This window comes from Lemur catta, chromosome 12, assembly GCF_020740605.2.
Source record: "Lemur catta isolate mLemCat1 chromosome 12, mLemCat1.pri, whole genome shotgun sequence".
Lineage (NCBI taxonomy): Eukaryota > Metazoa > Chordata > Mammalia > Primates > Lemuridae > Lemur > Lemur catta.
In genome coordinates this window covers 76,682,121-76,699,769 of record NC_059139.1, presented here as the reverse complement: position 1 = coordinate 76,699,769, position 17,649 = coordinate 76,682,121, and the positions used below count along the sequence as shown (strand labels likewise).

General features: G+C 41.5%; 1 protein-coding gene across 1 annotated transcript in view; it reads right to left on the bottom strand.

The window, feature by feature from the left end:
- CAMK4 (calcium/calmodulin dependent protein kinase IV) overlaps nt 1-17,290 on the bottom strand; it is a 218,511-nt gene extending 201,221 nt beyond the window's left edge. Inside the window, exon 1 of the mRNA XM_045566341.1 lies at nt 17,015-17,290. Within this exon, the coding sequence (XP_045422297.1) occupies nt 17,015-17,175 (161 nt within the window). The 5' untranslated portion in view covers nt 17,176-17,290. The remainder of the gene's footprint in view (nt 1-17,014) is intronic.
- Between the last annotated feature and the right edge of the window lie 359 nt (nt 17,291-17,649).

The window sequence follows — 17,649 nt, the reverse complement described above, 5'->3', positions numbered from 1 at the left end:
CTTCTCCTACCAGATTCAAAGCTTCTCACCAGTTAGTACACTTCCAATTGCATGATTTATTGGCAGTAGTTTATTTTACAAGATTTGTGGAAAATGACTTAGGACATTCAATCATTTTCTATACATACAAGAATTTATTAGTAATGAAATAATGCCTCAGCAATCTTCCTTAACAGAAAACAATAAATAATATATGAAGATATCCCCTACTCCATGCAGTGGAGTTTAAGCCCTCTCCCTCCCAAGGGTGGGTTAGACTTAGTCACCCAGTTCAAGAGACTATACAGAGTAAGGAAAGGGATAAATAGCAGTCGTACGGTGGAGAAATCTGACAAGTGATGGAGGTTAACATCACCAGAAATCTCATATGGCATCATGTACTCTCCGATATGATCTCACAAGGAGGGCACTTCTGTGGTATTCCTACCAAAAAGCCAGAACCCTGGTTAATCATTAAAAACAACAGAAAAAAACAGATTGGGAGATATTCTACAGGATACTTGACCAGTATTGTTCAAGACTTTTAAGGTCAGGAAAAGCAAGGAAAGACTGAGAAACTGTCACAGGCCAAGGAAGACATGGCAACTAAATGCAACATAGTTGCCTAGATCGGACCCTGGAAGAGAAAGAAGATGTTAATGAAAAGCTGGTGAAATACAAATAAAGTCTGGAATTTAGTTAATAGCAAAAAAAAATCATAATTATTATCTAAAAATATGTTGTATGTGTTCAGACTCTTTTGTTTAACAAAGATAGCACATAATTTATCTTTTTTCAGTCTTTGCAATAATTCTGTGAAAAAGATTTCATTTTACAGATGAGAAAAGTAAGGTTTGTGACAATCTAAAATATTCATCAGCAATAAATAGCTAATAGGTACCAGGGTTGGAATGCACTTTTACAACACCATGGTTGCCACTGGGGGCTCCATTAATATCTGTTAAACCCATAGGTTTATTTTACGTAGGCTGCAGCCTTGCTTTTCATTCTCAGTGTTGCATCTTGGAATCAGAAGACTTCTTGAGAAGGTTGGATATCCAATCACTTGCAATCCCTCCTTTTTCCTGAGAGCCATTCCAGAGTGAATACCCCTGCCCTGAATGACACTCAGGTAAGGCATCTCCTACATCATCTGGTCTCTATTTTCCCCTCTTTTTTCCCTAGTGTTGGGTATCTCATTAACAGATTTCCCAAAGTTTATTAATTTGTTTTCTTAGGTGCTACAAAGAAATCCCTTTACCAGAAGAGAGACTAAAACAATTAAAAGCAGCTACTAAAGAAGTGTGTGATAAAACTGGAAATCAAACTTTATTTTTCCACTTAGGTACCAAGTTAGAGAAATATATCTTCTAGGAATGGCTAATGGATAATGACAACATTTTAAATATAAGAAGCCTCTTCCATGTGATATATTTTTCTTTATTAGTGTACACAGACTAACAGATCCTTAAATGATCTCCAGAGCTCTATTCTTTATTTCTGCATCATAGGCATGTTACAATAATTCAGGGTCTGGTTATTTAACTTCCCAGTGAAGATGGCATTATTCTGAATAAAAAATTAATGAGTCTAGGACAAGGAGTTAAAGTTAGTGCAAATAAGAATTCAAAGCAAACAAAAAGATTAATATTTTCTAATTTTAACACCCTTCTTGGAAGCAAAGAAAACTGTAAAAATTTTACAGAAAGAGCCACCTACAGCAGTTATTTTAAACCAGCCCAACTGTCCTTTTGTCAGCAAATGTGAAAAATCTTAAGGTTATATTACACATTCTTTTCAATATGTGAACTACAAAGAACAGTAGTCAAATATGTACAAATATTGCACAATGTTACTACCCTTTGGAAAAGGGGAAGCTTAGAATCTCAGAAAACTTGCTCAATAGTAATAGCAGAAATTACTAAGGCCTACTGCCAACACATGTCCAGAGTCTTGGAATCTGAAGACATCTTTGAGAGATAGTGACATCCAATCACCTACACTCTCTCCTTCCTTACAGACAGCCAATCCAGAATTAATATCAATAATATCTAATGCTCACAGGACAATTACCATGTATAATGAATGCACTGACCTCATTTAATTATTATTATCATCTCTTGCAGATGAAGAAGCTGCGGCTCATTGAAAACTTGTCTAAGATGATACAGTTCATAAGTGGATGCGCTGGGACTCTACTCCAGGTCTTTCTAACCCCAAAGCCTGTTCTTTTAATTTAATATTTTAAAATCTCCATAATTAAAACTCTCCTTTCCTGAATCAGCTCATGCTTATGCAAAGTCATGCAACAAATATCCCCGTTTCAGTGTTGTGTGTTAGCTATCATTAATCTAAGAAACATGAAACTTATTCTTGGGAATTTACAATTTAAGAGATGAAACTGACACCAACAGTCAGAGAAGGCAACCTAGTGCTAAAGAAACACTGAACAGATTTTTTAGAAAATCAATAAAACCAAGCAAAACAATGGTAGATTAGCCCTCAACTAATCGTAAGCATCGCACATTTTTCAAAGTCGGAGACTGCATTTGGAATGAGCAGGTGAAAATGTGGTCAGAGACCCAGAGGAACACTGGGTTCTCGGTCCTGAGAGAGGTGCCCAAAATGATCGTGTGGGCTGTGCCAGAACGCAGATCCAAGTCCTGATGCAAACATATGACACTCAAGATGGGCCAAGTTTCATTTTTTAATAGCTGAGCTTCGAGTTGGCAACAAAAAAAATCCTGTGCCAGCTGCCGAGGAAATAATGCACTGGGAGCTGGCAGGCGCTGGCCCGGGGAAAGCCAACAGGTATGGACGCACAGTGAGACACCAAGTGCCTGGGAGGCAGACAGGAAGAGGGGCTGTGACCACAGAAGAACTGTCCCAGTCTAGGGTCCAGCAAGGTGGCAGTATGCTAGGGAGCCCTACTCTTGTTTAAAAAAAGGAAAAAGAAAAGAGCAACTCAGAGTCAGCTCCAGCCATCCTAGACAGAGCAAATGGGAGGGCGACACTCCTGTGCAGTGCGTCTCTGCCCTACATTCCCCAACACGTGGGAGAAAAACAATGGTGGACACCTGGGAAAGAAGAACACACCACCTTCTTTAAACTCCGAAGTCAGACAGGTGCCAAACAGGGGAAGAGAGCCATCACAGTGCCATAGACTGGGTGGCTTAGACAGCAAACATTTATTTCTTACAGTTCTGGAGGCTGGAAGTCTGAGATCTGGTGCCAGCATGGACAGGTTCTGGTGAGAACTTGCCTCCTGGCTTGCAGATGGCTGCCTCGTTGTGTCCTTACATGGCAGGGGGAGAGAGAGAGAGAATGCACAAGCTCTCTGGTATCTCTTCTTATAAGGGCACTGATCCCATCATGAGGGCCCCTCATCTAAACTTAATCATTTCCCAAAGGCTCATCTGCAAATATCATCATATTGGGGGTTAGGGCTTCAACATATGAATTTTAGGGAGACACAAACCTTCACTCCGTAAGAAGGGGGCAATACAAGGAAAACAGAAGGTACACAGGCTCTGATGGGACAAAGGAAACAAAGAAATCAGGAAGGGGCAGCCGCGCTTGTAAACTGGACTTGGGAAACAGGAAGCAGAGCTGGTGAGGAGTGGGCTTCCTTCCACCCTTAGCCCTGTCTCTGCTCCTCTTCTTCCCATCCACCGTTTCCTTTCACTATACTCCCCTGGCCTCTGGTTGTCAAAATAAAGATGGAAACATACAATTTTTCAGAATAATTATTGTGACAGTGCATAAAAGTCACAAATATAAAGTTAATAACCCTACTTGGAAGTTAAGTCAAGCAGGGATTTAGTTTTTTGATCAAAGAATTAAACAGCTCAGTAGATGGCTTTTAACTAATACCCCCCAATAAAGACAGATGTAGAACAGGCTTTTTCTGCTCTTATCTCACTCATGACCCTCTCTTTAGCTCCTCCTTCCCCACCTGTGCTCAAGGCTGGGACGATGTTGCACAACCCTATGACAGGATATTGCTAATTGGTTACACAGCCACAAAGGGGTCATAAGTCACGCATTTTAAAAAGAATGATTGCTTTTAAAAACAAAACTCAATGGGTGGGGAAAGCCTGAAAACACACCTTCTTGCTAAATTCTGTCCTAGATATCCACGATTATTGCCAGCATTTGTATGGTCCACTAAAGGAAGTAAAAATGAGCAAATATAACAATGAGTGCATGTTTCTAAAAAAAGGAAAAGCATTTTAAAAGCACAAAATAAGAATAAAATTTATTCAAGGATCCTCCAGCACATTTAAAAAAGCCTTTGGAGCTTAGAGCCCTACTCACTCCAAAAGCTGTTATGTCTCCTGAACACAACTAAAGAAGGTAACCACCCAGAGAATTTAACTGGAAGGAAACACAGATGTGCAGGTGCTTGAGGATAGAAGGGACCTTAGAAGTAGATGATCGAATCACAGAAGGTGACAGTATTCCCGATCATTCAGAGATGGGGCCCTTTAAGACAGAGTAGACTGATAAAAGACCAGAGCTCCCTGAGTTCAAAAGGACTCTCAGTTGTGGAAGCCTCACTGGTGCAGCCGACTCACTACTCAACAAATATTTAATGAGTGCTCACTATGTACTAGGCATTGCTTTCAGTGCTGGGAACACAGCAGGGAACAAAGGGACAGAGGCCAGACCCTCAACAGCTTGCATTCTAGTGAGAGGAAGGCAGGCATAAGCAGGTAATTTCACGGTATGCTGGTTTAGCAGGGGGTTGCTATAGGGAAAAACATCCTAAAAAAAGAGAGATTTAAGTCCTGCTTGTTATCCTGCAACTAATACCTCTGATGTTTGTTTGTTCACATGATATTCCACAAACATTTATTAAGCACCTATTGGGGGCAGGCATTGTTGGAAGGATGGGCTTAGTAGTGGGGATAAAAGATGGGTTTGCCCAAGTAGCAAACGCTCTGGTGCTGAAGACCACAAGGCATTTACCTGTAATATCATGAACATTAGAGGTGGGCATATATGAAATGATATGAGAGCAGGGACGTGAGAGAGGAAGACTGCCCTAGAGGGATTGCAGGAAAGGAGCATTTGAGGCCGAGGGAGCTTCGTGCACACCACCATAGAGATATGAGGGGCCCTGAGGGCCCCGTGTGCCCAAGGTCAGGGAGAGTGGAAAGTGCATGGATGCAGGAGTCTGAAAAACCTGGGCTTGAATCTCAGCTCTGCTCCCCTCCACCTGGCTGGGAGTGCTTGGACAAGCTGCTTCACCATTCCAAACCTCAGGTTCCTCATCCATGAAACGGTGCTGGTGATAAACACGCAGTAGTATTCTTGAAATAATTAGCAATATACATAAAGACAGTAGAACCACATCAAGCTCCTGGTAAACATCCCGGGACGGTGATCAGGGAGAGAAGGGGTGGGGAATGAGGCCGGTTGAGGTCAGATCGCTAACAAGGCTGTATGAGCTGGACTGAGTCAGGTATTTACCCTATCAATACCCAGTTCAGAATCACCATCCCCTACCTCCCACCTTCTGGCCTGTCTGGGGAATGACATTAAATTTACGTGCCAGGTATGGAGCTAAGTGTTTTACAAATGTGATCTCCTTTCATGGTCATAGCTACCCTGTGGGGAACACACTACCACAGCCTTCGCTTTCCCAGCGAGGCTGAGTGAGGTTCAGTGTGTGCCCAAAGACGCCCAGCTGCCAAGTAGCACTTTTATCCTGCCTGTTCCGGCCTCAGTCCCTGCCCTGCTCAGCTGTCCTTCCCCTCCACTGACTCAGCTGTGCGGAACAGCCTACTTGGTGCTCCCCCCTCCCCCCAGCCATCCTGAGTAGCTGTCTTGCCCACCTCTGCCCTTGCAGGGCAGCTCCCTGAGGGGCACGCTCCTCCTCCACCTGCCCGCTCAGCCGGGCACTGCACTCTGCTGCCCTCACCTGGCCTGGGCTCCCCAACAGCCTCGGCTCGGTCCTGACATTGCACTGCCTGGCAGCTCAACACTGTAAAGACCTGGAGTGGTTTGCTGGGGATTATCCTGGTAATTTGCTCAGGTTTCCACTTCACTAACGTGGCACACATGCATATGACAAGCTCTGTTTATTATGTTCTTAGTTACAGGCTGCACTCCGGAGAGCTCACAAGTTTGTCTCATTGAACATTTTTATTAGCTTACATGTTCACGTTGAGGGGAAAAGGAAAGGAAGGATCTAGAGTCCCAAAGGAGCCACTAAAAATGTTTCCACTCACAGAAGAAATCTTTAGAGGCCTATTATAGCCAAACACTCTAGGCCAGGCTGATTTATTGAATTATATATTTTGAATTTGGTCACATTTAATAGCATAGTCTTATTTTCTCAGTGGTTGTCCTGATAGAGAGCTTTCCAAAAATATAAGATTCACTCGAATGAATAGGTAGCAGTATATTTAAATCCTGGTAAAGACTAAACATGGAACAGTCGTCACAACTAAAGAACAACTTTGTGTGTCTGTTAATGTCCCAAATGGAAGGTAGTCACTTAGTAAGCTAGAGTAGTCACTAATTGTCCCTTCAAGATAGTACAATAAGGTGGATCAAGCTGACAAGTGTAAGATTCTGCACAATGAAAGGCAAAATGCAAGCAAAGGTTTGTATCCAACAGACTACAAGGATGTAAACTGGGGAGAAAGCATTCAAATACTGCATTGTAGGTAACAATAAATGTGCGAACACATTTACAGATTCGCTATCCCCTCCTCTTCTATGTTCTGGTTTGTAATACTAGTAATGTTCTGTCTAGAGTCATGACATAAATGAAAGAAAGTGCACTTTGAATAAAGAACGCTACCACAAACTAGTAGAGAAAACAAGTAAGAACATGTCATATCTATTACCTTTTTTAGAGGCTATTCTAATCAGAGAGTGGTCTCAAATCTAAGTCTCTTTTTTTCCTAAGAAATACTTTTTGTACCTGGTGAAGTTTTCAACCAAATCACCCTGAGGCATGACTTAACAAATAAGTGGTGACAATGCATCTATTAACAGGGTTAAATTCAACATCCTGGCACTAATGCTCATAACTCTTCAAGCACTGCCCCCAAAACACTTAGGTCAATGCCTCCAGCTGCCTAAGCAAGCAGTTGGCAAAATTTGTCATAAAGTACATTAGTTATATTAAAATTGAGATTCTTGTGAATAAATATTAAAACAGTCCACTTGTCTCTTTTGTTCTCCTCTAAACTCCATGACCACTGATCTTTCTTGTTCAACTCGGAAATTCATTTAACCCTCTGCTTGATGCATGCAAGCTGTATTCCTTTATTCTTTTTCTATTTTCTTCTGTGTGACTTTTTTGGTTACAACGGCAGTAAGTTCTTATCAAAACTTTTCATCAAGCAGTCTTGAAATGCATAACAAGTGCACATATGTACCCACTTCCCCTTTGTGCACAAAGACACACCTTGCAATATGATTTCTTTTTCGTTTGCATTCTGATGTATGTATCTGCTTTATGTTCATTTTCATAAAGTACAATGTTACTTAAATATAAATAGTTTATTCAGTATCCACTTATAACTACCATTCTTTGATGCATGCTCCTAAATTGTGTATACTAACCTATTAATGCTATACATGTGCTACTGAACCAATATATAATGTGTTTTTTAAAACATCCAAAAATAAAAATAAAAAGCAAATAATAATAAAAAAATAGATCATATAATGCTTTCTTCTGGCACCCCATTGTATTACACACCCTCCCCACTTTAGAAACCTCTGCTTTAGTTAAAATATGAGTGGCTGATTTTGTTTAGCTCTAAAGTCTATTCAATAAAAAAGGAATAATTCTATTTGTTCAAAAGATTGCTTATTTGAACAGGGTCCCATTTTAAAGGACCGTAATTAGTCCATCTGAGATGTATGAACAGCATATAGAAGGATTATTCAACACAAAGATAATATACAGAAAAATTAAACTTTACTAGAGGTAAATCTTTTATCTAGCATATTATTTTCACCCCAAGTATAATAAAGATCAACTTGAAACCTATTTAATTAATTATTATGTACAAAACAAATTACCCACCCATAAATAGTCTTTGGACATGAACAATGATCACGGTATGAAAATTTAACTTAAACACACTTCAAATAAAGCTTCTTCATTTTCAAAAACATTGTATGAGGTAAACATCAATCATGCAGTCAATACCAGGTTAAAAAAAATAGGAAGAATGAAAACAGATGAATGGAACAGAACTAGTCAACATGCTACGTAGGTTAGAACTGTTAACTGTAGCAGTTTCAGTAGATCTAGAAAAAGAATGAGTATGCATTTAAAGCATGTGCTCAGCTGGAAAACTAATATCAGGTTGACATTTTCAAAGTGAAAGAGAGATTCAAGGTAGTTTCTTGAATAATTGAAGTTTTGATGTCATTTTAACTTGAAATTCTCATGCAACTGCGGAGGAATAGAATTTTAGCTCGATTGGTCTAGGTTAGCATACTATGGGCCAAATCTAGCAGCTGCTTGATTTAGTACAGTCTGCAATCTAAGAACAATTTTTAAATTTTGAAAGTTTTTAAAAATCAAAGGAAGAATAACATTTTTGATGGAAAAATTATATAAAATTTAAATTTCACTGTCATAAATAATCCTCCACTGGAAGACAGCAACGTGCATTTGTCCGTGTGTTGTATATGACTGGTTTCACTCAACCATGGAAGAGTTGAGGGTTTCAACAGAGACAAAGTGGCCTCCAAAGCCTAAAACATTTACTGGCTCTCCTTTTACTGGCTCTTTACCTGGTGTAAGCAACTGATCTCAATCCCACACTTCCCCTTTCTTATCTAGTCACAGGATATGGGAGGGTTTTTCTTTCTTTTGTTTTTAAACCAACACAGTAAGTTTTCTCTTACCCAGCCCCATGTTTTATATAGATTAGACATTAGTGGCAAGTTCTGTGTCCCACAAACTCTGCCCAAGATGCAGATGCTTCTGTAGCCACCTATCGCTCTCACAATAATTACTTTATCTACAATTTAGGTTTTCAAGTGACATAGACGTAGTCTTTTTTTTTTTTTTTTTTTTTTACAGGCCATCTTTGGTCTAGTATCACCTTACCCTGCTAACCTTCTCTGCCATTGCATTTGTAAATTTTGCAAAATAAAATGTACATCCTGTACTTTTCTGCCATTTTTTGTCCCTCCTTAGAATGGACTCTCTGGCTGGCATGCCCTTTACCAGAGCCCTACCTGCCAAAATCCTGCCATACTTCAAGGTCCACCCCTCCCCCATGAAGACATCCAGTCCTCTCAGTATGAATTATCATCTGTCATAAAGACTTCTGTGGTTCTTATATCTCTGTCACATGTTAGTTTTATTTATTTATTCCTTTATCTTATATTAGATTTATTGTTGATGCCTTATTATCAGTACCCCATACAGTTGGAGGCAAAAGAGCATTTTATTCATCATATTCATCCATGCTCTAGCCCCTCACCCTGCCACACACACTCTGCCAACATACATCCTCTAGGTCATAATTATTTAAAAGGTCAGACCTATAACCTAGAGGACTTTATGTGACACAAAGGCATGGAATTAAATAACAAGAAATAAAAAAAAAGGGAACATCCTTCTTTCGATTATCTTTCAATCATTCTGATTGCATCAAGAAGAAAACCTCAGTTTGTGCTATTATGGTTTTAACCCTGCTAATCTTTGATAATCTCTCTTTTTAACAAAGAGAACAATCCTCAGACGTACTGCCTTATGCAGGGAAACATTTCTAGCTACAGTCTAATAAAAATGCTATGTTTCATTGCAATTTATTTTTACATTTGCTTCTATTTATGGCATATACAATTTGCTTTTATTTGTGGTTTTCGATTTAGTGAAAATAAGTATTCTTTGTAAGTAAATTTATGTTAACAAAAATAAAGAGATTTACACAAAACTACTAAGTAAACTATATAGCACAGGTGGTATGCATATATGACAGAAATCATATATGCATATATGGCATTATATAGAAATGGGAGAAACATTTGGTTGTAGCAGATACTCAGTAAAGCCAAATGAACTTAATCTATCAACCTCCCTGTTGTTCACTGTCTACATAACTGAAAGAAAATCATGTAAAAGGCTAGTTCAAGAGAATGGTTCTCAGCAGGGGAGGAGGGCCACATTTGACAATGTTGAGAGACAGTTTTGGTTGTCACAACTTGGTGAGGGGGCTTGCTACTGGTGTCTAGTGGGTAAAGATCAGGGACACTGCTAACCATCCTGCAGAGAGCACAGGACAGCCCCCATAACAAGGAACTATCCAGCCCAGAATGTCTACAGTGCCTAGGCTGAATAACCCTGCTCTAAGAAAAGAGAAAGATCTACCCTTTACCCATCATTATAAGTCACCCTCTCTCCAGGCACTGTTCCTTTCCTTATTTGATCTTTGCCACTAATAAGATAATGACTGAGGAAAACCTCTGACCTAAACCTTTCACTATTTTACATCACCTAATCAACCACTGCCCTCTATTTGCAATTAGAATAAAGAAAATGAACTGCTTTGAAGGGTCTCCATCCTTTATGTGCTAATACTATGCCGGCAATATTTAGATCCAACTTCCTAATTAAACCACTGGAGTTATGAAATCTTCAGATGATCCTGAACTACAAATAGATGAAAGAAGAATTAAGGTAAAGATTGATATAATTTGAGTAAGACCTTGACTCTAGCTGCTATTGATTTCATGAAAAGTTATTCTTTGGCCTGAGTTAGATGGTTCTTTGACTCAATGAAACACCATATTTTGCAGAGTGAATCTGACCTTGAAATTTAAAAAAAATCAATATTCTTTTTATTAGATATGTAGTTTTACCAAAAGGGAGTTTTAAAAAAAAACCAACAAACTATTTTTTCAGCTAGACAGGACAAAAAAAAAAAACTACCAGTAGTTGAAACAGTTTACTTGGCTAACATTCAGTACTTTGTTCTTGAATGTATTACTGCAAACACATAACCCACACATATATGTCTGAGGGTAAAGTGTTTACAAGAAAATTCTTTGAAGCTATTTTGTGGTTAGTGTTTTTCTTCTCTTTCTCTCTCTCTCTCCCCCTCCCTTCTCTTTTTTCAACTCAAGTTCTCCAGAACAGTTTAGAAGCAGACAGCACCTGTGTGCTTTTTTTTCCAAAATCTGGATTTATTTTTAACCTTGTAACAGTATTTCACATGGAAAAATTGTGTGTTCTTAAAACAATGATGATATCAGTCTTCACTTGACTTTAAGGTCCCTTACAATATTTCCAAATTTAGCATTTACTATGCGTTAACTTTAGGGGTTGGTATAGCTTGGAGGCATTTCATGTCTTTAAATTCAACTTGATTTAACTCCTAATTCTGAGATGCCTGTGGTAAAGTGATAGTGAAGGTGAAACTGAATCCCTTTCATTTCAGAACCACAAAACACTCTGCCAACAGAAAAGTGGCTTTATTTTCAACACCTACAAGCTACAGAGGTGGCAGTTATCAATACCCCCACAGTGAAGAAAGAAAACCAATACTGAGTGAGATTAGGGTTCTGGTCACACAAGTTTTAGGGAGAAGATAAACAGATTATAATATTTCTCTTAGCCTGAGGTCATTAGAACCAAGATCACTGCAATGTCAAGATCAAGAGGGACCAAGATCTCCAAGAAGAGGAAGGGGTGCACCTGCTGGGCCTGGCCCCTTAACTACTGCTGATTCATTCTCTTTCAAATCATTTGTTGAGCACCTGCGAGGTACTATGCATTGTGCTAGGCATGAGCGCATAATAGTGAACAAGCCAAACCCACAGACTCTGCCTTCTGGAAGGTTACAGTCAGCGGTCCTGTGACCAGCCTGCACGGCCCGGGTTTGTATTCTCCCATTTGCAATCCCACCCTGTGCCTGAGTCAACTGCCTAAGAAATGAATCAGATGCACAGAGAACAAGACAGGGACTGAACAGGTGTATTTTTAATTCCTAGTCAGATAAAAAAAAATACTATCCCCAAAGAGTGCAAGCTGCTAAGTGCAGTGTGTGTAGTAGGAGACCAGTAGCCGGCAGTACAGCTGGATAAGCTGTGGGGCCTTAATGCCCAGGGTAAGGGAAAAACCAAGGTTATTTTAGTAATGTGCAAGAGAATGGCTTAAGAAGGGAGTTGACCACAGAGAAGGAAGGGGGAAGGAAAAAGGGAGGATCTCCTTCTTCATCAGCTGTGCTGTGGGCTGAATTGTGTCCCCTCAAAATTTATATTTTGAAGCCCTACCCCCAAATGCAATGATATTTGTAGGTGGGGACATTGGGAGGTAATTATTAATATATTTAGGATGAGGTCATGCGGGTGGGGGCCCCATGATGGGATTAGTGTCCTTATAAGAAGAGAAACCTAATAGCTTGGTTTCTCTCTCTTCCTCTCCCTCTCTGTCTTGTGAGGACACAGCAAGAAGCAGTCATCTGCAAGACAGGAAGAGAGCCCTCGCTGAGGGAATGAGTTGGCTGGTACCTTGATCTTGGACTTTCTGGCCTCCAGAGCTGTGAGAAATAAAAGTTTTTTGTTTAAGCCACCCAGTCTGTGATACTTTATTACATCAACCAGAGCCAAGAGCACTAAGACAAGCCAAGAGCACTGGTTGAAGCCCTTCTCTTAGAAAATGCACACCGCTCATGTTTCCTTATAGGAAGCATTGCCAACAATCATCTAGTGCCAGAGTTACGAATTACTGTGTAGAATATACCACTTCTCAGGCCTCTGAGTTCCTCCCCTGTACACTGAAGGTGCTCCCAGTATGAGCCCATTGCCCCCTCAGTCAATTCAGGTTACTGTGTGCAAGCAAACTTTTGGGAGATACCAGAGTTTTTCCAGATTGTTTAGAAGAGGAAACCGATAATGAGTTGGAGGCAAAGATAGGAGGATTTTCCTCTACAGAGCTGTGCCAAATGGACACCACCCAATGTTGCCAATTGGCCTGCAGGGCATTTTTTAAAAAGACTCTGCCTCATAATTTAATCTGTCATACACAGATTTATGTCCTAAAACAGCACTTTTTAAACTGAGTCACAACCCGTTAATGGGATGTGAAATCAAATGGGCTTAGCCAATATTTTTTAATGAAATAGAATAAAGTCAAAAAACATAACATAAAATATTAGAGTATATTGTTGGTAATAAGAATAGACATGGTTTTAAGAAATTGTTTCTGCTTTATACACAAACATACACATACATGTCTCACTACCTAAATCTATTTGGTTCCTAAGCAATAATATATATAGCAAAGGATCCTATAGAATTATGGTCCAATTGATTTGCCACATAAATATATTTTTTAAATTATGAATCAGATTGGGGGTGGTACCCAAAGTCACCAGCCTAAAGAAACTACAGGAAATGAAGTGGAAGTTTTTTAAGAAGTGATTCCAAAATAGTTTAACACACTCTTCTTTTGTCCTAATTATCTTTCACTTGGTTTCCCTGGATTTGTGTGTCTGAGGATACTTCTGGCTTTGTTATAAACTTTCTTTATATCTGGTGTAATAGGCAGAAACAAAAGGTGGGACACAACTAAAGAAAAGGGCATGTGTTTGCAGGCACAGGGTCAAATCTGCACCACAGAGCAGGCCAGGCCAATTCCTGTCATTGCATGTGCCAAACCTCTGGACAGAATCTGGATGGCAGGTGAGCTCCCCAGGGGCTTCACGATGCCAATTTCTCAAATCGCCGGGCAAAAGACCAACTGCTCTCCAGGATATGGAGCCCTGAATAGGATCATGGCCAACTCCTATGTTTAAGTAAAGCTGAACTTGTTGGTGTATCATGATTTTTGTAGACTTTCTGACAAATTCTGTAAATAATACAGTATTTTCAAATGCGATTTTAGAAACATAAGTTTGCCTAATACTCTTAAACAGTCCCTCCATCCTAACCTCTTCCCCCTCCCCCCCCAAAAAAAACCCCAAAGTGATCACATCTGCCCTGGTCTGAATGACAGCATGTCCATCTGCTGCCAGCACCTGCCTTTGTGGGCACCATCCAGGGCCTTCAGGTGGGTATAGCCTTGGAAATTTAGCTCCCCTCGAGTTCCCAAACACATGCTCAAGGTGCGCTACCCCAGTGGGCTGTCCAATATTCTTGCCATCAGTAGTCACTAGTTTACAAAAGATAATTGTAATGCAGACACCAACAAATCACTAAATCTGGTGGGGACTGTCCACACCCTAAAGCTAACCACAATAGCAGAGGCACACCAGAGGCACTGTTCTCGTAGCATGTTCATGACAACTATGTGACTGATGAAGCCCTAGAGTCACCCTGGCAGGCAGATTTCACAAGGCTGAGAGTAAAGACTTGAAACCAATTAACTGTACTCAACTTGATCACTGGTGTAGGAAGGCAAAGGACTTCCGTCACTCAGTCAATACCTACAATGATAATTCTGTTGTATTCTCTGGCCTTATAAATTCTTAACGATTATATCTGGAATACTAGTTGCTTTATGTCCTAGGTTTATTTTGTTGAAACAGTTCTGATAATGAAGTGATGCTATTTCTCTAAGTCTCAGCCAAATAGAGTAAGCATGCCCCTCACCAGTGCTGCCATCAACAAAGAACCTACCTAACAGTACACATCACTGCTGAAAACCGGGGTGGAAGTAAGAATTTTTAGCTTTTTTTTCACAAAGTATTTTAATTGTGTGGTCTTTTAAAGTAACCAAAAGACTAGATAGTAGAACAAGAGTCTTAGTAGTGTAATAATAGTCCCGATTCAGGATGGTTCGACTTACGATTTTTCTACTTGACACCAGTGCAAAAGTGATACACATTCAGTAGAAACCACACGTCACATTTTGAATTTTGATCTTTTCCTGGGCTAGAAATACAGGGTAGGATACTCTCTCCAGTGCTGGGAAGCAGCAGTGAACCTCAGCTCCCAGTCATGCAATTGCAAGGGTGAAAAACCAGTACTCTACAGCATACTGTGTTGCCAGCGTTTTTTGAATATTGTGTTTTGTGTTTTCAAATCTCTTCATGTCTAAAAAATGCCTATGTGTGCACAGTATTTAAAACTTCATTAAAAAATAAACTTTTGGTTAGATAATTTTGTCCATCTGTAGGCTAATGTAAGTGTTCTGAGCATATTTAAGGTAGGCTAGGCTAAGCCACGATGTTTGTTAGGTTAGGTGTACTGAACGCATATTTGACTTATGGTATTTTCAACTTGCGATGGGTTTATCGGGATGTACCCCCATCGTAAGTTGAGAAGCATCTATATAATTGATTCATATTTATCTTCAAAAATTTATTGCAATATGTAACGCCAAACTTAAAGAAGTACTTCACATTTCTTAGGTTGTATCCTATGAAGTCTATCATCCCATATGTGTGTACAATTGGCAGTTTATTTTTTTTCTATACACTTTCTCATTCCTCAAATTAAAAAAAAAAAATTCTTGAGTTTCCTGATGGTGAAGCTTATTCATAAAGACAATATGTGTTGATGATAAATCAGCCTATTAGAGGTATCTGGGGTAAATGTCACTCAGAAAGCAGATTTGCTGCTGGGACAGTCTCTGCAGCAGCATCAGGCACTTCCTCAAATGTATGGCAGTTTCTAAAACACCAAGTAAACGATTTTGAGTAGATTATCTCTTTAATCAGAAATTCACACTGCTCCACTGCAGCACATCATACAATTATAATAGGTTTTGAATCTTACAAAAGGAGACATCACTGTCATTTCATTTCAACCTATATACAACACAGATTTCAAACGAATATTGAAAAACTTGATGAAAAATGGATGTTTATGTATACATTATTCAATGCTCAAATATTTTGAAACATTTTTAAACAGCGACAAATTACTAAATTTTCATTCAGAAGTTTTGCCTTTTTTACACTCCTTCTATACTCAACAAACCTATAATGGTAGTAGTGAACTGGGGAGGAGGGTGGGCAGTGATCCTTATACCTTTGCACTAAGTACCAACATCCAGAATCCTTCTCTGTGATCTCCAGTGGTATTAAACAATAAAAGGAATAGCTGTTAGTTAAACTATTTCCAGCAAAAAGAGAATGTAAAATGAAATAGCAAAGAAGTAGTAAGTACAGAAGCTCCAACTTGTCAACAGTTGAAATTAGATCTTCAAATTCCCTATAAGAAACAGCCTAGATCTAAAATGAGTGTTGAAAACAAGTCTCTTTACTATGAGAGAAAGAAAGAAAGAAAAGAAGGAAAAAAAGGAAGGGAAAAAAACTAATTTTCAATGGATAAAAATATGTGAACATATGGAATCATTTACAAGGCCAGACTGCTACCTGTTTGGATCTTCAGAGGAGGGATGAGAGGCATTTCTGCAACCCTAGGGAGATGGTTTTGTGCATACCTAATTTAAATAAATCTCTCTAGCACATGAAAGAAGAGCAGCAGAACTCTTCTCACTAATTACCACTGCCTGGACTCCATATCCATATGCTGCTTCTCTTTAAAGCCACACTAGTTCATTATTCTGCCTTCAACTCTCTTAAATGATTCATTTCCCCCTTCCCTCCTGAGCAGACTCTGCAGGGAAGCTAGTATTTAAGTTTAATTTCTAGTGCCACTTGCTTTGGAGAGCTTGATGAGGGGAAGGAGGAGGAATCTAATTTAATAATTCTGTCATGATTCGGAGGGGCACCTTCCGCCCCCACCCCAAAAAATAACTAGACAAACAGGACCCTCTGGCAAGCTATAATCGTGGGCGAAGACACCAACGGGGAGAGCAGGGCCCACGTGCGGCGGGAGCTGCCACCCGAGGGAAGTGGCAGCCCGAGGGCAGGAGGGAGGGCGGGGGAGCCGGGCTGATCCTAGTGGCTGCACTGGCCTGGGCGCCCGGGGGGGACCCAAGTCGCACCTGAATGGAGGTGAGCTCTCTCCCAGGCGCCAACTAGGCGGGGAGAAATAGAAGGGCAGGGAGGACGGCTTCCACCTCCTAGGGGGCTGTCACCGCGAGAGGGTCCATCCCCAGCCCGGGTCCGGGGCGCCGCCGCCCCCGCCTTACCGTCCCAGCTCCGACTCCACCTCGAAGAAGTCGCTCAGAGCATCCCTGTTGGAGCCGTCGATCCAGTAATCCGGGACGAGGCTCCCGGCCCCCGGGGCCGCACTGGCGGTGACCGAAGAGCAGGACGAGGCGGAGCAGGAGGGCGCCGTGACTTTGAGCATCTTCGCAGCGGGACTCCGGAAGCCGCCGCCGCTGTCGCCTCGTGCGCCGCCGCCGCCGGAGCTAGAAGCGCGGCCGCCCGCCGCCGCCTGCGAACGCGGGAGCCGGAGAGGCGGCGTCCTTCGCGCGCGCACACGCCCCCCGCCGCGCCCGGCCTGCGGCTCCGCTCCCGCGCCCGGCTCCGGGGGACGGTGGGCGGACGGGGGCTGAGCCACCGCGAGCGGGCGTGGGGGGACCCGGAGGCGCCGCCGGCCCGAGAGGCGAGGCGGAGGCGCCGCGGCGCGGAGAGCCGCCCTCCCCCTCCGCTCCCGCCCTCCCCGCCGCCTCCCCCCCGCGCGCCCGGCCTCCCCAGCCGCCTCCCTCTTCCCTTTCTCCCGCCCGGGCTGGGGCTGCGGCAGCGCGGGCTGGGGCGGCCCCGGATGCCGGAGCTCCGGGAAGACACCGGGACCAGAGCATCGTCCCCCGCGCCCTCCCGC